The 23,797-nt window shown below is 38.0% G+C and overlaps 1 protein-coding gene across 7 annotated transcripts in view; it reads left to right on the forward strand.

The window, feature by feature from the left end:
- Positions 1-23,797, forward strand: part of LOC117296425 (synaptotagmin-like protein 4) — a 72,326-nt gene that overhangs the window by 26,317 nt on the left and 22,212 nt on the right. For 4 of the 7 annotated variants that reach the window (XM_033779336.1, XM_033779341.1, XM_033779342.1 and 1 more), the window contains exons 3-5: positions 12,199-12,210; positions 17,585-17,806; positions 21,184-21,705. In XM_033779336.1, the coding sequence (XP_033635227.1) occupies positions 12,199-12,210; positions 17,585-17,806; positions 21,184-21,705 (756 nt within the window). Of the gene's footprint in view, positions 1-4,688; positions 4,721-12,198; positions 12,211-17,584; positions 17,807-21,183; positions 21,706-23,797 lie in introns of all 7 variants that reach the window. The other 3 variants (XM_033779338.1, XM_033779340.1, XM_033779337.1) reach the window with 3 other exon arrangements.

Below are 23,797 nucleotides of genomic sequence, written 5' to 3' on the forward strand. Positions count from 1 at the left end.
TTGATTATTAAACTACTTCTTAGACCCCCCTTAGGGGGAACAGTGACAGTCGGGATGAACTCCGGTGATAGGGGAAACACCACGATGCGTTTGTGTATGCGCATACATGTATGAGAGTGTGACCCCGCTACCGATTCTAACACATGCAAATCAGTCTCGTTGATTTGCATCACCTTTAGAATCTTTGTCCCAAGGAAAGCATGGTCTATATTGCCTGCTTTGTGTTGTTCTTTTCTTTGAATAAAATGATACAGTATACGATGGTAAACAACTGTGTGTAAAAAAGCTGTTATCAAAGGAGAAGACGTTTTAAAAGGAACACGTTGCCTTGGATTGGTCGAGTTGGTCTTTGAAAAGCGTTTGGAACCATTTGTTATGAAATGCAAATGGTTAGAAAGATAATTTAAAAGTAGAATACATGTAATGATCCACACTAACAAGCCTCGAAATTGCATGGTTCTCCTTTTATGTCGCGAAGAAACACGATCGACCTTTTTGTCCCAAGAAACCAATCGGCCATTTTGTGGTGACTCCACATAATTGCCGATCATGTTTCTTCGCAACATTAAAGGAAAACCGTACAATTTCGAGTCATACTTGTGTGGATCATTATATTCTACTTTTCAAATATCTTTCTAACCATATGAATTTCGTAACAAACGGTTCCAAACGCTTTTCAAAGACCAACTCGACCGATCCAAGGCAACATGTTCCTTTAAAGTATACAGTAACATGCATAAGGAGCACACTCAAAATTTCATTCAGCTGTTCGTGTACTTAATAATGAAACATACTCCAAATTGAATGCTAGCTGGCCTGCTAGTAATATTTTCCACCTCCTTAAAGGCACTGGACACCTTTGGTAATTGTCAAAGACCACTATTCTCACCTAGTGTATCCCAACATAAAATAACAAATCTGTGAAAATTTGTGCTCGGTTGGTCATCGAAAGAAAAAACACCATTAATAATGAAACGTATACCCCAAATTGAACAGTCTGCCAGTTACAGTTTTCACCTCCTTCTTAAAATGAGTGTTAAGTTGGTTGTTAGGAGTGTCTACACGGATGTCACCCAAGCAAGTTATGTTCAGTGCACTCAGGTGTATCGCTACAGCTACTAATCAGACCACACTTAATTTCATGCACTACTACTCCCAGACGATCTCAACATGCCATGTCTGTCCATACCCACAAAAGCAGGCCTTGCATTAGCATGCCACGAAGGCCTTTGCCCTCAGTTGCCCCCCGGGTCTTGGCCTTGGTGCCCTTTCAAAAGATTTTCAAATGGAAGTACTCTTTGCAAAATGAAACAGTCTTACCCCTTAAAAGATGGAATTCAAGGGCCTGGCCATGGCCTCTGTCATGTCTGTTGCCCCTGATCTTGGCTTAGTACCCTTTCAAAAGATTTTCCAATGAAAAGAAGCCAGTTTGTACAATCATTTAACATTCTGACGAAGCGTGTCAGAACACATGAATGTTTTCCACAAATCAGCACACCACCTAAGGTACCAGGGTACATTCATGATATCTTTATCCAGGCTTTCAGCAACGTATTTGTCAGAATCTGAAGGGAGGCTTTGAAAGCTTTTGTCTCCTTTTAAATTGCCCTTTGTTGGTGTACGATCATGACTTTTAGTCTCCTGCACCAGAAGACTCAAGTTTTAGTGGTTCGGCCACGCCATCAGAGTCTGAGGTTCGAATCCAGGTGTTACACTTGTGCCCTTGAGCAAGACACCCAACTGTTAATCGCTTCCAGTTCGTTGTCTGTGTGTTGGCCTTTTCGTTGTTCTTTTTTTCTTTTCTTTTTATCTTTGGGTTTTCACCGATAACTGTTATCAAGAAAACTATGCAAAACAAGTAGAACCTGTTCTGCTGGGTTTGTAAAGTTTTATACTTCATTTTGCAATTTTTGGTCTTTGTTGCATATCAAAATGAAATAGAAAAACAGCAACAAATATAAAATGTTAATGCTACATACTGAAAAAGCTCACCAGATTCTGAACCAATTGACTGACTACCTCTCTCTTACTGTCACGGCCCAGTGGATATGTAGAGGCCTCATGTAGTTATTACAATTCACAGTTGACTTCATGTGTGACTATGATGTATATATACATGGCCGGGTGATGGCATTATTTATGGGATTATTTGTGTGTTTCTTACAACACGCTTGATTAACAGTAAAGCAAGCAATATAACACGGGATGCATTTTCTTTTATAATATTCTTTTATAATATTTATATATTATTATTTATCTCTGGAGGCATCTAAGTGTGATTTCAATGCCACCGTGACACTATTTTTTTTTTCTTGCTCTATCTATCGTCTATCAAGATATTACTGCATGTATTACAACATGTGATGGTTGACACCTTGACAGTCTTAATCCACACTAGAGAATGGAGCTGTTGGGGTGCATGTTGCCTTGGATCGGTCGAGTTGGTCTCATGAAAAGCGTTTAAAACCGTTTATTTTTAAAAATGCTTACACGTATGGTTAGAGATATGTTTCAACATAAGAATATAATGATCCACACAAAATATGCCTCTTAATTGCATGGTTTTCCTTGTGCAACGTGAACTCACACGGCACGCCATTTTGTGTAGTCAAGTTTGTAACTCCATAAAATGGCCGACAGTGTTAGTTCGCAAAATAAAAGAAAAACCACGCAATTTCGAGGCATGTTTGTGTGGATCATTATATTCGACTTTTCAAACATATTTCTAACCAGTATATGCATTTTATAACAAAAGGGTTCAAACGTTTTTCTAAGACCAACTCAACCGATCCAAGGCAACGTGTCCCTTCAAGGATGTGCAGTGTAGCTAGGTTGGATGTTTACGGCTGTACATCTGCATGCCAGTATGCCTCGTTCTTTGAAAGGGCAAGGGCACCAAGGCATTTTCTTCTTGGTAAAGGGCTCCCTATGTTGAGGAAATTGCAAATTTCTACTTGAGCATTTCAAGGGCACCAAGGCAATAACCAGGGTGCATGGAGGCAAGGTATCAGGCCTGCATCAGTCTGGGGGTTGTAGATGTGCATGCAGTCTTGGCTGTGTAGATGTGAAGTTTTGAGTTGTAGACACACCTACATGTACATATGCTTTGCTTTTGAAAGGGCGAGGCCACCAAGGCATCTTCTCCTTAATAAAGGGCACCCTATGAGGAAACTGTTAATTTCTATTGGAGCATTTCAATTTACTAACAAACAACAATACACTTGTGCCAAACAAAGTTTTTTAAATGTACTTGTATGTCACACACAATACATACACAGACCTGATGCTTCACAGAGGCAACAACGGCGATTGCCTCCATGCCCCCTGGTAATTGCCTTGGTGCCCTTGAAATGCTACAGCAGAAATTTACAGTTTCCTCGTAGGGTGCCCTTTCATATATATATATCAAGGAGAAAATGCCTAAGTTGTGCTTTTGCCTGTTCAAAGATAAAGCATACAGGCCTGCATACAGTGATGAAATTTTGACCTTTGAAATCATTTTTCAAATTGCTCCAGTTGACAATAACATTACAACCTACAAATGTCTATAACACGAGCCACACTAGTGAGCTCATTAAGAAGCTGGAATCATCCCGTACGTCCTACATGTATGTATCACTTTTGAAAACTAGCAATGACTATATCAACGATAGTATTCTAGAAATAATGGATTTGTCTGTCTTCCAACCCCCACTCCTCCCGAAATGAAATGTGAGATGCTATGAGTGACTTTGGGCGCCATGGTTATTTTTGTATTGTACAGATTTATGAATATATAATGAATTACGCGATGTCAACAACTGGTCAACATCACTACACAGCATGTATTGTTCACAGGGACCTTGATGCAGTTTCGTCTTCGTAAAAAAAATGAAAGGTGCAAAAGCCATTATGGATCCCTGTCGAATTAGTGATAAACTGATAAATTGTGCACGTCTTGTGTGGACGTACGTAAATTATGTCCCTGCAAAAACGGAATTCAAAGGAGCTTTTGTAAGTTCGTAACTGCGTTATAGACAGTGCATGAAGAATGAAGCAATTCACATTTCACTTGAAAGAACAAGGAAAACAATTGTATACCGGTACATGTAAAGGAATGGATGTATTTCTGTGTGGACACTGTTTCTGTTTTTCTGTTACATAGCCTCATGGAAACTTGACAAATTCCAAGCTTCACAAATCCTCCAAAATTCGTCACTAGGTAGTGACTTGAAGTTGATGGATTTGTACCCTTAACCTATACCGCCTTAACAAAAACATATTTTTGTTTCTTGTTACCCGACTGACCATTCAAAAACCAGTTGACCATGAAGAGTATTAGCATTATGTGTACAGTTTGTGTAACAGCATGGGTAACACCATACAAGTGTAACTTACTTCGCTGGGAAGATATGTTCTTGAGAACTTGTCTTACTGTTTAATTCTACTGCCTCGGAGTATATTTCAGAAGTTGGGAGACTACCTAGGGGACTGTTAAAGTGTTACTTTCATATTTTGTTGGTGTCAATTTGTATCTTTAGGCCTATTTATTTTATATTTTTTATATAGTTGATCAAACTATCCTAAATAAACCTAATAACCCTAAACAAAGTTTGGTATCGTGGATTTCGACGGAGGTTTTGGGCACTGTGCCTTGCCTGGGTGCTCCCCGTTTAACTTATTACAATACTTTTTTCTCTCTTTTCCAGATGGTTTCCAGTGGTGATGGGTCCTATTACATGTAATTCCTTGTGTATTTTTTGCATGCCAGTGTTTATACAAATGACAAAGCTTTCTGAAGAGAAGATTAAACAGATAACCAAGAACACTAATTGAGTAAATAATTCACTCGGATTCCCTTTAAAAAACGATGTTTCTGGCTCGATTGGATTGTTTGGTACAATACTCATCATTTCAATGTGTGGACACCCATTTGGTAAATAAACATGGGCTGCGGGGAGTTGATTTAAAACTAGGGCCGCTATCATGGCGTTCAGGTAAAATGTCCACTTAATACGGCATGTAGGAGACACAATCTCCTGACACAAGGGTAGGGGGGGAATGGTTGTACCGGACCAAGTTTCATGGCACTTACAAACAGAGAATTCTGCGCTTATCGTGCTCTGTATAGTGTGTTATTCTTAGGACCATAAGTGCAGAGTTTTGCGGAAAGTGGGTCCAGTTCATCTAGTCTACACTAACTGAATTGAAGTTGGAAAGGTTTTGAGTTTTGCCCTAAATTTCAAAGTGCTATGTCTCAAAACAGACATGCATTCAATTATTATTGTAAGTGAAATACTTTCTAGAACAGTGCGAAGATGCAACCAAGAAAATGATATGCATCTTTGGGTTTTTTTCTTCTTTACTTCAGAAAACTTTAACACCCTAATAGAAGGTGTTGTGTATTACATGTATTTGATTTGTATTCCCCCAGTCATGCATGCAATAATCCCCAAAGAGCATGAAAAGTATAGTCAGTGTCCTAACATAAGTTGTTTTTCCCGTGGCAGGGGTAGTATATGAAACAACAGGTGAAATCTTCTGACATGTAAATTCAAACCTCGAGATGTACATTTACGTGTCTGATTCGATTGGCTTTTGGCTGATGACTTCTTGTTGTAGCTTGATAATGAAGCAGCAATCTACCAGACACAATTCTGTAGATACATGTACAGTATGCAACATCTAAAAAGTTAGTGGCCCTATACGTTTCAACCCTAGCAGAGTCTGCATACATTGTACGTTTGCAGTCTTTCGAAGGTTTTAACGCTACTTACATGTTTTTGAAGGGAAACAGGTTTCTTGGAATAAGTCCTTTCTTATTTCAAGAATACACTAGCAGTGTTACCTCTGCCATCATAACAACAGACAATAATCAGACTAAATGAAGTGCATCTTCTTAAATTAGCTGGGCAACACTTGGTGAGTTTATGTGTACATGTTTTTGAAGGAAAAAAATCATTGTGCGATTTTCTGGTAACAAGTTTTTTGGGTGTGACACAAGAAAAGGTTCTTGGAATAAGTTTTTTCTTATTTCAAGAATACAATTTCTAGAAGTATTATCTCTTCCACCATAACAAAATACATTAATCAGACTAAATGAAATGCAGGGCTCTTCTCTTATAGTACAATGTAGTTGTTGGGCGACACTAATAGTGAGTTTGACAATGTAATGTACTCTCTTACATTGTGGTACATTGTTACATACTGTAGTTGAGATGTGGAAAGTCTTTGTCTTGTCCCCATAAATATGTGTAAGACACATGCAATATGAAGTGCCTCATATGTGTTGTATGTGTGTGTCCTTAACGTGTATGTAAAGTGTGTCCATGTTGTGAACAATGTTCTTAGCAGTATTTTCTGCTTAACAGCTTTATGATATTGGGCCCTGGTTATTTTGTTCTAAAGTGTTAAACACAATCATTCATGGGTCGGGTAAAATTGTTGTTTTCATTTCATTAGTAAACCCATTGAGTACTCATTGTATTGTATCAATAATTCATAGTGTACGTGCCTTGCCGTTAGTGTGAGCCAGTGGTCAAATTCATCATCGTACATGTCCAGTTGCTGTGAATCGTGCATAGAGTTATATATAAGAACTAGAGGGCCCACTGGCCTATATACGCGCCCCGGCATGCGCGCAGGCGGCCATTTTCTAAGTTGACAAAACAGCCATCTCACATCGTGTGTTTGTGCGGCCATTTTGTAAGTTGAACAAACAGCAGCGCATGAGCGTTCAATAAAAAAAAACTCAAACGTGTATTTCATATTCAACGCGCGTAAAGCGCGTACAGAATGGCGCGCTTGTCATCTTGCGGTCCCGTCGCGTTTGCGCAAGCAGAATCACCAGTGCGCCCTCTAGTTCTTATATATAACTCGTGGAATCATGCAGTTGATTTCATTGGTAACCAGTTAGCCCCCCCTCATTGAGTGCAGGTCACATTTTGTTTTCTTTGCACAAGAGAATTGCCATCCTCAATCCTCATGTTTTTTTTTAAAAGGATTCCCTTTACTGAATCGATTTTGAAAAAACAAATTTCGCATTCAAATATTACTATGATAGTGGCAATTTCGTAGTGCAAAACAAATAAATTGTGCAATGCAGGATGTTATGGTGCTGCCACCGTGGAATTCTGCGCTTACAATGACCTGTACTGTACATGATTGTACATATAGGTCATATAGGCTATATGGCGCAGAATTGTGCGGTAAGCTATAATTGGGCCCCACGTTGTTTGTGTGTTGTCAATCATTCATGAACATAGCTTGGGTCATTGTCCTCATGGAGGGAGCTGATGTGCAAAAATATCTTGCATCATGAACTTTTATTTTTGCTGAGCTGTTTTTGGATGCTTTGCCTGGGGGCGCCACCCCCTCCCCCCTCCACTGGGTTTTGGGTGCGCTAAAACCCAATGGACCCTCGTTACAGTGTGCAACAATTGTATTCTGACTGTGGAGGCGTATCGTTTACAGTATGTCTAGTAACTCATTTCAACTAATCAATTACGCTAAGCAAGTTTGCGAGTCAATAACATAAGCTCGATGTAAGGCGTGTCATTGTATAAGGGAAGCCGTTGTGCCTTAAGCAGTCATACTATACATAAACAAGTTTGCATAAGGGAATGACTCAAGGACAATAGCTCAATGATACGCGCATCTTAACTCAGCTACATGAAACTTTGTCAACATCAAGTCTTGCTCATTAAACTAAGAACAGTTTATTACTCAGAGAGAGCTCAGTGGCCTTCGGTATTCCTTTAATAGTGTTTAAAGGTAATTTACATACCTACAGGCCGTATAATTTGTAACGACATCCATGCAGTGTTTTGTCTCATTAGTAACCACGGCAACAAGTTAACTCTCATCTCAAATCTTCATCACCAAGGCCGTTTGAAGAAAAAAAATCAATAAAACTGCAGCATCACAACAAGACACGATGAGTTGTGGTGATGTGTTTCAGTGTTTTCATTAACCGGAAATATAAATGAATTGAATAGCATTGTATTTTTTATATGCATTTTTATTTTGGCCTTAGAAATTTCATTTTGGATTGCCTAACTTCATAGTCATCCAGACCTGTATGTTTTTTTTTGAAAGGGCAAGGGCACCAAGGCATCCTTGGTAAAGGGTGCCATATGAAGAAATTATAAATTTCTACTGGAGCATTTCAAGGGCACCAAGGCAATGACAGTGGGGCACGGAGGCAATCGCCTTTATTGCCTCCGTGAAATATCAGGCCTGCTCATTATTTTGTTAAGGTTTAAAAATCAATAACTTTGAGATATTCAATTGTTTGTCCATTATGTTTAGTCGCCTAGTGGCAGCGCTAATTCAGTGTTTTCAAAACAGAACATAGCAAATGCCAGGGATTTGCATTTGTGACAAACCTTAGACATTATTCTAATATTATTCAGAGGCGTGGTGAGCCTTTTATTTTACACAAAAATGAAGTGGTAAACAAAAGAGTTGCAGTTTGTGAAAGATCCAAAAAGTATTTTATATAAATGCCAGGGATTTGCATTTGTGACAAACCTTAGACATTATTGTAATATTATTCAGAGGCGTGGTGAGCCTTTTATTTTACACAAAAGTGAAGTGGTAAACAAAAGAGTTGCAGTTTGTGAAAGATCCAAAAAGTATTTTATATAAACGGATATTTTCTTAGATCCTGCCATGCAAGGTGCTTGAAGAACTGCTTTATGTAAGGCAGTAAGAATTTGAACAATGGATAATATTGTCCTTGCTGTGACGCGTGATCGTGTGAAGGAAAATACACAAAAATTTGCCGGTTTTGTTTTCATTAGTATAGATTTTTAGGGATGGCATAATTGTTGTTGTTGAGGTTGGGTTTTATTCATGTAAGGGCACGTTTTAAAACAGATTATTATTCTTCTTCTATTTCCATCGCCAATATTTTGCAAATAACGGGGTTTGTTAAAAAATGTCACCATTGTTCAAGAACAATGAAGGATGCCCTGGAAAAAAAAAGTGAAAACATTCTCAATATGGGTCATTTTGTTTGCCCCCCTCGCCTCCTTTTGTTCAGTGTTGATAAACAAAACTGCCCATCAATAAAACCCTTTCTAGTCCTGGTGCCTTTATTGCTAGTCTAAGCCAAACTCAGTTATCAAATAAAGGGTTTTATTGAGGGGCTTGACATTCCATTGAATGAATTTGAGTGATTTATGAATATGATAAGTGCTGACCTGCATTGCTTTATTGTTCTCCCCTTGTCCTCAATAAACCATCATAATTTCCACATTGAAACCTCTACAACCGATTGTACTTGACTGTGGTTGTTTTTCAGTACAATCTACCGTGAAGGGGGGGGGGGATAGACAAAGGGGCACTTTCTGAGAGTTGAAGGTTGAATCTAACAATAGACTAAGTTTTTAGGTTGATCTAGTTATTAAATTTCCATAGTGATTACTCCAAATAGCAACTCCAATGACGTGGAAGGAAGACAAAATGGAAACAGGGCTTATAGTGTGAGCATATGTCATTGACATTTCAGAAATTAAAAGTAGTCTTTTTTCAACTTGTTTTTTTTTTACCCCAAAAGAATGAAATAAATAAAAAAAAAACTTTTCAGATTGATCGATAAATGGACATGTGATAGCAACAGTCCGACTTGAATGGCTATTCTGTTCATGAAAAGTGATATAATTGACAGCCATTCTATAAGCCTTTTTTAAATATTGCGGGCACAATGCCACTACACTATAAAGGTTCGGGTAAATTTGTGTGTATGTACATTATACACATGGTATACACTGTAATAGCTCTATGGTATACGTACACCCAAAGCAAAGAGAACACTCCTATCCTGTCCGCCATGTACCTCAAAAAGGCTTATTCATGATATATAACTTTATTGTGTTTATGCACAGAAGTTATACACTTGTGCTGGTCTTTAAATCCCATTGTTTTTGCTTACTGGTGCCCTTATTAAAAACGAAATATTTAATACCACCAAAAAAGGAAAACAAAGAAGAAAAGCAAATGTTTACATAATTTGTATGCTCTGTTTGATATTAAGGGATACACTGCATGCCTTCAGATCTGGGGCTGTTTTGAAAGATGTTTACAAAACTGAAATTGAAACAATACAAAAATAAAAACAAGTTGGTAAACTGTTATTTTACAAAGTAAAAAGAAGACCACACGCAATTTTGAGGGATATTTATGTGGATCATATGTAATGCCTGTAATTTGTTTTCTCAGAACTCGGGAAAGTACCGAGTTTAGAGTGCTAACACACATCAGTGTGTAAAACCACAATTTTTATAATCTTTATCCCTCGATGCAAAGTTAACATCTATATTCTATTTTAAAAACAAATGTTCAATCATACTCAGAAAATTCATAACAAACATTTGTTAAGCCAAAACTGCCAAATATGAAGGCATTGTGTCCCAGTAAGCTTAGTTGGAGTTATTGCATTGAATATCATCAACTCTGTAAATTATCCCGATGCAAACTTGACATTCATTAGATCATTATATTCTATTAAAAAAATATGTTTTCAACCATACTCATAAAAAATTCACAGCAAACACATATATTATAGCCCTACTTTCCAACTCCAAAGGCAACTTGTCCCTGTAAAGTGCAGTGGGAGTTATTGCATTGAATATCGTCAACTGTAAAATTGCCCGCATTTTTTTATCAGTAGATAATATTTCTTTTTTTATGATCAGCGGCATTGGACACTACATGTATTGGCAATTAGCTTTTACTCAAAATAATGTTTAGCATCAAAACTTACTTGGTAACGAGCAATGGAGAGCTGTTCATAGTAAAAAACATTGTGAGAAACGGATCCCTCTGAAGTAACATAGTTTTTGAGAAAAAAAGGAATTTCTCACTAAAATTTTTGAATTATAAGAGACGTCATCTGAGGTCTGAAATCAAAGGCATCTGAAAACCCACACAACTTATGCGACAAGGGTGTTTTTTCTTCCCTTATTCTCTCGCAACTTCAACATATATCTGAGTTCAAATTTTCATAGTTTTATTTTATGCAGATGTTTAGAAACACCAAATGAGAATATTGGTCTTTTGACAATTACCAAAGGTGTCCAGTGCCTTTAAGGCATCATGAAGCAGTTTTTAATGAATACTCTGGTGGGAAAAACTGTACCAGCATATTTCAGAGTTGATATGTCCATTTAGAAAGGTATCAATTTTATGGTGGTGTAAAAAACAACAGAAATCGAAACAACTTTCTCTTGTTTGTTTTAATCGAAGCAACATCTGGCTTATATTTTATTTCCTATATTTTTTTATTTGTATTACTTTATTGGTAATTGTCAAAGACTATAGTCTTCTCACTTGGTGTATCTCAACATAATTAAAATGCATAAAATAACAAACCTGTGAAAATTTGAGCTTGATTGGTCGTTGGAGTTGCGAGATAGCTATGAAAGAAAAAAACACCCTTGTCACACAAAGTTGTGTGCTTTCAGATGCTTGATTTCGAGACCTCAAATTCACAGGCCAGTGATTTTAAAGGCAGTGTATAATGTCTTCAAAACTGGACCACACAGTGATTTTAGCCTTTGGCCAGTAAACTCAGAACCAGACAAGTCTGGTGGTCTTGTGTTTTTCAAAATTTGCCACTTGCTCAAATAGAAATATTTTACCTGCCAATATCTATTGTGCATTTTAAACTATAGAGAAAGTTTCTTTCTTGTCTTGTAAAATATAAGTTGGACCAGTAAATATTGTAGCCTACAAGCCCAGTGGTCTTTATAAGTAGGATTTGAAACTTTCCATGGTGGAAGTAACTAAGAGAGAGGTTTGCGGTAACACCATGCGAATATCTCTTTGAGACCGGCCTGTTTTTTTTTTTTTTTTTTAAAGGGCAGGGGCACCAAGGCATTTTCTCCTTGGTAAAGGGCACCCTATGAGAAAATTGTAAATTTCCGCTGGATCATTTCAAGGGCACCAATGAAAAGACAGTGGGGCATGAAGGCAATCGCCTGTGTGCCTCGGTGAAGTATCAGGCCTGTTGAGATATCCCTGTTGTCTTGTGTTTTTCCCCCCTTAAATTCAAGCCCTGGTGTTTCAAATTGTTTCGGGACACAAATCTACGAGACATGTTTATTGTTGTCTTTTCCCATTCCATACGCCATTGTCTTTCATCCGCCTTGATCAATCTCATTCCATCATTTTCATTTTCTACCTCTTTGTCTCACCCTGCTTCCGTAATCACAGAAGACGAGCAAGGTAAGGTTTACCATTCATCCGTTCCTGTGTGTTTGATTTTCTTGTGTCTTTTCATTGTTTTATTATTAGTTTTTTTGTTGTTGTTCGGCACGCATGTTTTCATTTCTCATTGTCTGGTTGTTTTTTTGTATCCATAGAGGGTTCGTTTACAATTATTTACATCGTTATAAGCGAAGTTAATTAAGTGGAGTAGAAGGACGCGTAGACGGAATGGTTATTGACTTGACCGGCTTCTCGTCAAATTGATACGCAGCCGAGTGAATCCTCTTAGGAGCATTAGGAAAGATTAGGCTTGGGTTTACAATCAATTGTAATTGTTGTTGCCCAATCTACCGGCTTGTTCGATAGAAAAGAAGAAGAAAAAGGATCAATGTCAACGAAGGCAAACGGGGAAGTAGAGGCATGCCTACGTAGAAATTTTTAAAAAGGTTTATGAGAGAATGAAAGCAAAAGTCATAAGGCTGTTTTCGAGTTGGCAGCCACAGCTAGGGTATAGAGCTAGATTATTTGCGGGATCATGTGTTGAAATTTAGGGCCTCTTTAAGAACAACAGCAAAAGTCGTATGCGTAAATGCAACCACCAGTTCGGAGACGGCCTAATGCTCAACCCTCACAATCCCCACCAAACCACCAGTTCATGTTTATTTTATACACTGTATGTACATCTATCTACAATGTAACAGAAGCAAGGCACCGTTTATTTGTTGTTTTTGTTAATGCACTGCCTTCTTTTATTCATCACGTTTCCTTTTCATTTTATAATTTCAATTCATTTATTAGTTGCTCCAGTGAAAACATCAATAGGAATGACAGTCCAACAATATTTTTTATTTTTAGAAAAGGAAAGATTTTAAAACGACAAGAAATTGATTGAAACGACGTAATTTTTTAAAAGTTTTCATATGATTGCTGGTACCACGTTTTATTTTCCTCTTTTGAGGCAGCACCTTTTCCCCCCAAGTATTATAGGCAGTGTTCACAATGTATTTTTAAACAAGAGTTTGTCACCCTTTGTGTTCTTTGCACTTACAATTCATATAAATGTACACACAAATTTAACTGATGTTAATTAAACTAGTTTATATTCCATTGCTGTTTTTCATTCCATTGCTGTTCTACTTTCTTCTATCCCTTGCCCTCCAACCCCTCGATTCGCCCCCACTCATCCACCACCACTCCCCCCACCTCCTACATGTATGATTGTGCTGCCCTTGTCAAGTACGATTCCTTGCACCCTGTTTCCGATTTTCACTTTTGATGCAGCACCTTTTTGTTCTAGTAAACATAAGTTTTCATAATGTATTTAATATGAGTTTGTTATGCTGTTTGCGTGCACAAATGCACCATAAAGTGGGTTTGGAAAAAAACCAACCCCACTCCATGTGTCTGTCGAAATTAGATCCGCAAACAAAACTCACTCTCTATATGTCACCGAGACATTAAAATCCAACCGCGTTTGTATTCATCGTTGCGTTGGATCGCAGTTGCCATGGAAACAATAAGACCCGCTCAAAAGAGGTGTGTGCTAATTGTGTTAGCTGCATCTCCGCGCAGAATTTCTTCGCTTTAATCATGGCTTATCAACCGTAACTCCAATGTACTGGAAGGCACCAGGTGTGATTAAAGCAGGGGGTGGGGGAGACACAATTTGGACTGGGCCCAATGTCATGGCTTTGCTTTTTTTTTCGCACAAAAATCAGCGCTTACAGAAGCAGGGGATTTTGCGCTTACTTACATCAACTGGTTTTTTTGTACGGGTCAACAGAGAATTTTTGCTCGTGCTTGTGCGTTCTAGTACTAAGCATTCCTCGCTTAAACGGCGAGTGCAGAAACTTGGCACTTGCACAGTAAGTGGAGAATGGTGATTTTGCCTGACAATATTTTTGTGTGTGTTTTTTCTCCTTTTCCCTCCTTTAGCACAGAATGCCTACTACCATTACAATCTTTGTTATCAATTCAAGGAGGCTTTCAGATAGAAATTACTGTCACACATTTTTTCAGGGTCAATAACAAAGTCTGCCCCTGTAAAAAAAATAATAGACTACCAAAATATGCAAGTCTAAAGAATTCATATTTCAAAGAATAATTTCTTGGTAAAGTGAAAATGCTGAGTCAAAGTGAGGCAAAATTTCTGTCCGAAGCTGTGGACTTTGAGTTAAAGCTATACCTTTGCTTCAGCATGTGCATAATATCTTCCTACCGCTATAAATTTCAGAATGCTTGTTAATTTCAGAGCACTCAGCAACGTATCTTCCGGTTCATATATGATATTCTAAATGCTTTGGCAGCCCGTCGTTACAGCTCAGGAACAATTTCTAAACGACCCTTTTTCTGATTTACTATTCACTCCCAGATCCATTAGCACATTTTGTAGCCATTTCACGGTTTACTTGGAGAACTCGTATAAAAGGTTCCTTCCTGTCAGTGTAGCCAGAAGCTTTAATCCGAAGCCAACCCCTCCTCTTTTTTTTGATCTCCAGAAAATGGTACCAATTCATTTTGTATGGAAAGTGTTTAAAGGGACCTACATGTTCGTGTACATTTTGTACCATTTTCCACCCCTCCCCACCCCTCCCCCTTTCATGTTGATATCCATTGTGTGTGTGCATTGATAGTTTTCCAGTTACCTGACAATCCCCACAATCCCCCCCCCCCTCCTCTCTATATGCAGTGGCAGCTTCCATTCTGTGGTCTTCCTTTAATCCACATAATGTGGTTTTACCATGGAACTATAAAAAGGGTTATACCTTTAGTGAACTGGTTAGCATGCTAGACAAAATGAGCCCCATGGATAATTATCTTACCACCAACAAAGAACACAATAGTGTTCAGTTTTTTGTGTCGGTGAAAAGAGCAAACATTTTTATATTTTTTTATTTTTTTATTTTTTTTTATAAATGATGATGGGATTTACTTTAAGTGTACCAAGTTGCTTTCCATACGATTTGCATTGTGTTAGTCTGTTCTCCAGCATGTAAGTGTTTCAATTTGATTACTTTGACATGGAAGCAATGTAGAAAATACATTAAGGGCCTTGCATATAGTGCCTGGAGACAAGACTAACATAGATATGCATCTGTCCATTACACATACAGTACAACTCACATAATTACCAATGTTCAACATTTCCTGCAATAATATAATGTATGTAATATAAAAAATGTGGTTTTTGGGGGGTTATATTTGTGCAACACACTCGACAGAATGTACTCAATTAAACCTTTTTGTGTATGCATCTGTAACAGACTGTGTTTTTCCCACATTATACATGTATGTTTCATTTTTCTTTTCAAATGCAAGCATAGTTTGTTGATTGTTTATTGATTTGTGTTCCATCACATTAATTTCACTTCGAATTCAATATTTTTGTTCGATTTGTGCACAAGTATGTTTTTCTTTGTAATAGCATAATGGCTCTTTCTCTCGCGAGTCGTGACAATAATGGATTGATGCTTAGTCGTCAGACTTCCCACTCTTTCCGAAAAGTCCATTAGTTTGTGTTTGTACTAATGCTTATATTACATTTTAATGAAAGCACTGTAAACTGTAAACCACCATGACAATTTTTTTTGTTCAGCACAAACTTTTTGTTCCTGTTTTGGTCTTTAAGAAATATGAAAGTTGTGCCACATGTAATTGTTTTTTTTTTGTTTATTTTCTCTCTGGCTCATGTACATGTACGTCAACAGAGGGTTGCCTGTTTCCATAACGTGCAAGTAAATCAGTTTTCTTCCATACTAATTTTGCACACAATATCAAGAGGGAAGCTGGCTGGAAATTAGTCGGATCCCTGGTTGCTTATTGGAATCCAACAATTCTAATGACAATTTTGGTCACGGGGTACATGACCACGATGGCAGCTTGAAACAAATACCATCTGTTTGTTCACTTAGAACTGACAAATAAAATTGGAAAAATTATCATTGAAATTAAATACCCGGCCATACTTCATAGCCATTTTGTTGGTTAAACAAGAGCCTGGGTTGTAATTTATTCTTGTCACGCTAACTTAACGGTGCATCACTGGTGACCGCCATTTTTCCAAATTATTAAGTTTGTAAAATTTCTCTTGTCAGTTTCTTACAAAAACCTCATTACCCTTTGAATTACTTCCACTTAAAATCATTTTGTGACAATGAGTTTAAAGGCATTTTCACTGCTTAAAGACTAATAACAATTTTTCCCCACAGGGTAAGTATTTTTAATGAATATTAACTCTTCTTTTAAAAATCTTGCCTCAAGTCTGTTCCAGCTTTTTCTTTCACTGTGCATCAGAAAAGACCGGATTAAAGGAACACGTTGCCTTGGATCGGTCGAGTTGGTCTTTGAAAAGTGTTTTGTAACCGTTTGTTATAAAATGCATGGTTGGAAAGATGTTGTAAAAGAAGAATACAATGATCTACACAAATATGCCTCGAAATTGTGTGGTTTTCTTTTTACCTTGTCCAATAACACGGTCGGCCATTTATGGGAGTCAAAATTTTGACTCCCATAAATGCCTGACCGTGATAGTTCGCGACGTAAAAAGAGTTTTGAGTGATACTTGTGTGGATCATTATATTCTACTTTTAAAGCATCTTTCTAACCATATGCATTTCATAACAAACGGTTTCAAACGCTTTTTGTAGACCAACTTGTCCGATCTGAGGCAACGTGTTCCTTCAACATCAGTTTGAGTACGGCCTTGTGCTCTGCATGTTCTGTTTGTTCATCAACTCTGCATGTAGTATTTGCATGTAGATTTTTCATGTTTATAGCATTTACAGCATATGTTTTTATATAGCAGTTTAATTTAATGAAATGCTGTTTAAAAATAGCACTTCATTGTGTCGTCTTATGTACAAAGTTGTTCTATATTTTAATTTCATCAAGATACATTTAGTAAACAAATTTTAATGACATTGAAAGAATGTAATTGTTACAGCAGCAGTGGCAGCAGACTTACATGTACCCTGTCAATGAAAGTGTCCAAAAAGTGCATGCTCAGAATGACAAAAACAAACAGAGCTAAAGCTTTAACCGTATCCTCAGCCCCCCCACACACACACACACACACACTACATGGTAGAGATTTGTATGAAGGCAAATTAACTTGTTGTAGGGGAATCCAACATAAATGAAATTTCCTTCAAAAGTAACTGTAACAATCACCTTCAGGAAAAGATTTCGTCCAGGACTTTTGCATAGCAAATGATTTAAACTAAACAAGTTTTGTGCACATTGAATGCCCTACTGCCAATGCACATTGGATGCGAATTGTTGAGTAGCAATTGATGATTTTTGGCTAGCAATTGATACATTTTGTGTAGCATTTTGCTCTGCTATACAAGGGAAACCGTGCACAAAATTTTAAACAATTGCATCTCTCTTCCAGGAAGCTTAAAGGTGAACTTCACGATCTGCGCAAGAAAAGCGCGGCCAAGGAGTCGGATGAGAATGACAACTGCCGTGTTTGTGTACGCTGCCGGGAGCCCCTGGGGCGTGTGTTCAAGTCGGGCGACAACTGCCCAAAGTGCCAGCATCGTGTATGCACCAACTGCCAAGTGACGTTACCCAGTGGAACCAGATGGTTGTGTACTGTGTGCCATAAATCTATGTAAGTTTTTTGTTGTCGTCTGTGCAAACCCAATGATGTGAAGGCGGAAGTGGTGTGGCCGAGCGGTTCAAGAGCCCTGAATTCAAACTCTGGTGTTTCTGATCAGCAGAGTGTGGGTTCAAATCCCAAGCCGTGACACTTGTGTCCTTAAGCAAGACACTATAACCATTGCTTCCTCCTTCGGATGGGACGTAAAGCCATTGGTCCCATGTGTTGCGTAACGCATGCAAAAGAACCCAGTGCACTTATCGAAAAGAGAAAAGGTTTGCTCCCCGTTGTTCCTGGCTGTGGCTGCTGAATGCGCCGTAGCACCTTGTAAATCCTTTTAGAGTGCTACAAAAAATTGGGTCATCACTTCAGTAACCTCTCTTTCTGAAAGTTTGTATATTCTCAGCGCCTTGAGTACCTTGTTTGGTAGATACGTGCGCTATATAACACTTTGATATTATTAATACTTAGGTGATACATGTAGCATTAAATTTTGCTTAGCAAACACAGGTTTGTACACAGCAGCTTTGGGTTATTATGGCTTCTGACTAGCACTCCCGATCAAAGATATTAACTAATAGGGAGACGGCCAACAAAGGGCTACATGTACAATTGTGGATGGCTAATAATAATAATAATAATAATAATAATAATAAATAATAAATAATAATTAACCATTCTTATATAGCGCATAACACATAGAAATCAAACATGTCCCTAAGCGCTCAAACGCTCAGTAGGTAGAACACATATGTGTTACGACCAAGACTTGAACCTACATACTCCGCTGAACAGAAATACCAGAGCTTGAGTGAGGTGCTCTTATCCGCTCCGCCCAGACACGCCACAATTTATTAAGAACATGTGAGGCAAATACTATGCCCGAATGTCATGCAATGGCTGTCACCCTTTCAAAGGGTATTGTAATGACATTGTTGTTTTTCTAAACAAGACAAGTTTATTTAGTCACACCTTTCTAGGGCATATGTTTGATGATACTTTATAGTAGTATGTCAACATCACGTTGGAACCCAAGTCAAACATTAATCTAGTGTTTGAACATTGCAGACCTTGATATTTTAAGCTGTTTGTATTTCTACTTCATGACCCAATAAATGATGACAGTGCTTGAGTACTATTGACAATTATTACAAACACATTTTGCACATGCTATGCATTATTAATGTTAATGGGATTTGAGGCGTTGCAGGGTGAGTTATAAAAGTGTATTGGTTTGCGGTAACACCATGCGTATTGCTACATGGTTAGCCTCCTCACCCGCTTCCTTTTTTTAGGCCACGGCACTTCCTTTTTTTTTTTTTTAACAAATAGAATACATTTTTAACAATCTTGGCCAACAAAAATAAACTTTGAAAAATAGTCGGTTGTTTTTAAAAAAATATGTTGGGCGACCAATTTTGAAAAAGAAAAGAAAAAAAAGGGCCCCCTCTGTTAATCTATTTAGAATGCATACATGCCTGAAAGTGTATTTGACCCAGACTTCCTGTCACTTGCATCACGTCCAACCATATTGAAAGTATCACTATCATTTCATCAAACTGTTGTGAAATGCTTTTTTTTTTGTTCTCTCTCTGACAGCGGTGAAAAGTGATCGTTCACACTGCTCAAAAGACCATCTATTGAGTTAATTACCAGCCACACACAACAGATGGTGGTGGACTTAAAACAGATGGCACTTGTCAGGGTTTATAAATGTGATCCCCGCTGAAATGTTTTCAAAAGAGAATTAACGCTGTTAAAAACGGGTCTTTCAGTTGAGAATTATATTACACACAAACAATCAGGCGCTGTACTTACATATGTAATGTTTTAAAGGCAGTATGTACTTTGGGTAATTAATCCATAAGCCAATGACCATCAAAACTTCCTCGGTAAAGAGCACTGGAGAGCTGTTGATATACAACATTTTAATGGTAGAAATGACCGCTTTAAAGTAATGTAGTTTTTAAAATTTTATAATAAGGTACTTTTTTCACACAAATTTGAATTTGGAAAGGTGTCAGGCGTGAATCTTTTCTCGGGCGCGTGAAAGAACACATTTCTATGCAACACAGGTGTTTGTTTCTTTCATTATTTTCTCACACTTTTAAAGACCAACTGTGCCTTAATTTTCACAGGTTTGTTAGTCTGTGCATGTATGATGGGATGCACCACGCGAGGATACTGGGGTGGATTTCACATAGGAGTTAAGACTAGTCTTATCTCGAGTTGGGACAAGTATACTCATCCTTTTTTAGAACTAGCCTTAAAATTTTAATTACTCCTAAAGAATCATAGGACTACATGTAGTTTTAAGTTAGGACTACCTTTGTGAAATCGACCCCTGGTCTATAACAATTGCCAAAAGTATACACTGTCTTTAAATGACAGGTTCATGAAGTAAGAATTCCCTCTTTTTGAATTGATTTAAAAGAAGAAAAAAATGCCATTAAAAACCACTACAAAACAATGACAGTTTTGTAGTGCCAAAAAAATAATTGTGGCCAGCATAGTAATCGCTTATCATTTGGCCAGGCATACCAATCTTGAATAAAAAATATCACCTAGGCATAATATTAATCTGGTGGGATTCGAACCAACGACCCTTGCCATTCTAGAGTAGTGTCTTACCAACTAGACCACCGAGATTGAGTATACAATGCTAACAGTGCTAACACACATCGGTGTATGGGCATAAACCAAAATTAATATTCTTTATCCCCGATGCAAATTTTTTACATTTCTTTTACATACTAATCTTATCTAAGCTCAAACATTTTTAGTGTTGATTTTGCCATAGAATGGATGGTTAAGGAGGATATATGCAGAGAGTTCCTGTAGCCTTTGGGGTTACATCAGGGCCCAATTTCATAGAGCTGATTAGCAGAAAAAATATTGCTCAACAAGTTTCTGCTAAGCAGAAATGAGCAGGATACCAATCACAAATTGTTTATGTGGAATCCTAGTTTAGTTGGTAACCATGTTCTAGCTAGCACAACTTTGTTGTGCTTAGCAGCTTTATGGTATGAAATTGAGCCTAAAAGTCAATAATAATGGTCCAAGATAGAGGTATCAGGGGGTATCAGGGTTAATAATTGACCATGATCCTATTATAATCTTGTGCTTGAATTAGCTTGTGAGAAAGCTTTATGTTCATATACATGAGCTTGCATTAAACTCCTGTATTGAGTGTACAATGTACACGTAGTGTTTGTATTGTAGCAATCAATCAATCAATCAATCAAGGGTGTGGCATAGAGGTTAGCCAACCACTCAAGAATGAGTGCACAAGATTACATCAATGTTGACTGTTGGTCAGAAATATACTTAATCACTGGGTTGTTATCAGAATGACTAATGACCAGGTTATTTTTTATTTAATCCAACAGGCAACTTCAACTGGAGACTGGCGAGTGGTACTACAAGAAACTCCAGGTGGATGAGGTGCCATTGTTAGGCTCGGATCTAGTGAAGGCGTCTCTTGCTAAGGCCAAGCAAACCTTGACGGATCCTACCACCGCCCCAGTGCTCACCGCCTCCGACCTCCGCTCCAAGGGGTCGCTAAATCGAGGAAAGGGAAACCGCGGCCGAAAGCAACGAGGGCGCGTGAACAGTCAGTCCTCGTCGGACTATGCAAGCTCAACGACTAGGGAATCTAGCCGACCAAGCGTAAGGTATGAGAACAGTTCCAGTGACCCCAACTCCCCCGTCATATCACACACGACCTCGTCCTCAGGGGTGGGTCACTACACAGATTTGAACTCTGACCCTGAGGACCTACCGAGGGGAGGGGCTGGTATTAGGTGGCGGAAGGCGGCGGTAGTCAATCAGGCCGGCAATCGGCTTATCAGGCACAAAGGAGATGGGAAAGCTAGCACACTAAAGCCGGACTCGCACTTACGAAATAACAGGTGGATTTTCAAATCATCTTATTAGATTTAAGATCGTTCTAACGACACTTCTACTAACGTCTCAATCATGCAAGCTTTTGTAGATAATCTTGTTACTTTTGTTGTGTTTATCGTTCTATTTTATTTACTTTATTTTTTGTTGTCATTAACATTCTAAACTTACCACACTCCTTTAACCACTTACCAAAGGTTTGACAGTTTTTTTTACAATATTTAAAAAAATATATCGTCACATGAAGCCATGACTGAACTAAGTAAGTACCAAAATACCGATCGGGGTTGTCAGTCCCTACTTTGGGGTTTTCTCTCCTAAATTTTAACAAGAATATTTCTTTTTGATTCCTATTCATTCAGTTATTGGCGCCATTATGGTGTTGGATGTGAAATAATTAAAAATTGATTCATTTAGCTAACATCTGGTACAATGATCACAAAAACTAACAATTCAAAATTACAGGAAATTTCCACTTTCAACATTACAGGAATTTGTTCAATTCCACTATGAAACTAGTGCAGAAAGGAAAACTATTACACTTGGAATCAGAGACCTTTTGGTCAAGAAACTTAATTTTAAATTCTGTGTCATTCAACATACATGTACTGTAGACATAGAGCTATATATATTGACTAGAGCGCTAACTTGCTCTGCGTTTTGAAGCCACCCTGAGCGCAGACATGTTTGATGTGTTGCGTGAGTTCGGAACGATTTTAATTTTAAGAGAACACACATTGCCGCGTTTTTTTTCATTCGGCGTGTGCGCTTTCGTACGCGACTGCCCATTCGCGCGTCCGCGCTACGAAAACCATAACTTTGACTCAGTGATTGACGTTCTAAAAAAAGTGTACGCGCCATGATGCTCGCAGTTTTGTACGCTCATCAGCAGATTGTGCGTTCACATTTGCTGAATGTTTTGCTTCGATGACACATTAAAAAAGAACAAACGCACCATCATGCAAATAGCCGTACAATTGCCGTACAAAATTTCAAGCTTTTGTATTGGTTCGTACGAAAACATGGATGCGCCCACACGGCTTCAAAACCTTAGTGCGTGTATAACGGGGTGTTAGCGCTCTAGTCAATATATATAGCTCTATGACTGTAGATCACTTCAAATCACCTCAATATATCCTAGTACATTAATGTCTGAAATTCTAAAGATCCTGACAAAAAATCAGCAACACACAATACAAAAAATCAACAACACACAAAACAAATATAAATTCAATACCATGAATAAATTTATCTGTCTAACTGAACATTGACCCCTCTTAATTGACTGGTCTCAGAAATAGCTTTAAAGGCACTGGACACTATTGGTAATAATGCTAAAAAAAATTGTTAGCTTAAAAACTTACTTGGTAACGAGTAATGGGGAGAGGTTGATAGTATAAAACATTGTTAGACCAGCTCCCTCTGAATTAGCACAGATTTTGAGAAAGAGTTATTTCTCACTAAATTATTTGAATTGATTTCGAGACCTCAGCTGAGGTCTCAAAATCAAGCATTTGAAAGCGCACATTTTATGCGACAAGGGTGTTTTTTCTTCAATTATTCTTTTGCAACTTCGGCGACCAATGGAGTTCAAGTTTTCACAGGTTTGTTATTTTGTGCATTTGTTGAGATACACAAAGTGAGGAGACTTGTCTTTGACAATTACCAAAGGTGTCCATTGCCACTAGGAATAAAGTTTGTATTCCTCCATGCTCTGACATGTTTAAAAGAGTACCAAGAGCAGGACCTCTGTTTTGAAAGTGCGCCCTCTGTTGTCGTAAATAAGCCAATGCCATCAAACCATTCATTTTTTGCTTTTCCTGTTCTGAGATTAAGCAAAGAGATTAATCGTCTAAACACTTGAATAATTCATCCCAACAAATAACTTTTCACATTTTGAAACTCCCATCCCTGTTTGTAATCTACAACTAACACAGCCTGAGCCTGACACCCTTTTGCATGGATTGGTTGAAATCTGTATTTGAGTTTCGTACGTTGTTGTAGTTCTTCACGGCCAATTTCATCAGAATACGCTCAATTTATTATCGGCTCGTTCAATTTCATAAGTTGAGCTTTCATGCAATGAATGAGACTAATTTA

Source organism: Asterias rubens, chromosome 11, assembly GCF_902459465.1.
Source record: "Asterias rubens chromosome 11, eAstRub1.3, whole genome shotgun sequence".
Classification (NCBI taxonomy): Eukaryota; Metazoa; Echinodermata; class Asteroidea; order Forcipulatida; family Asteriidae; genus Asterias; species Asterias rubens.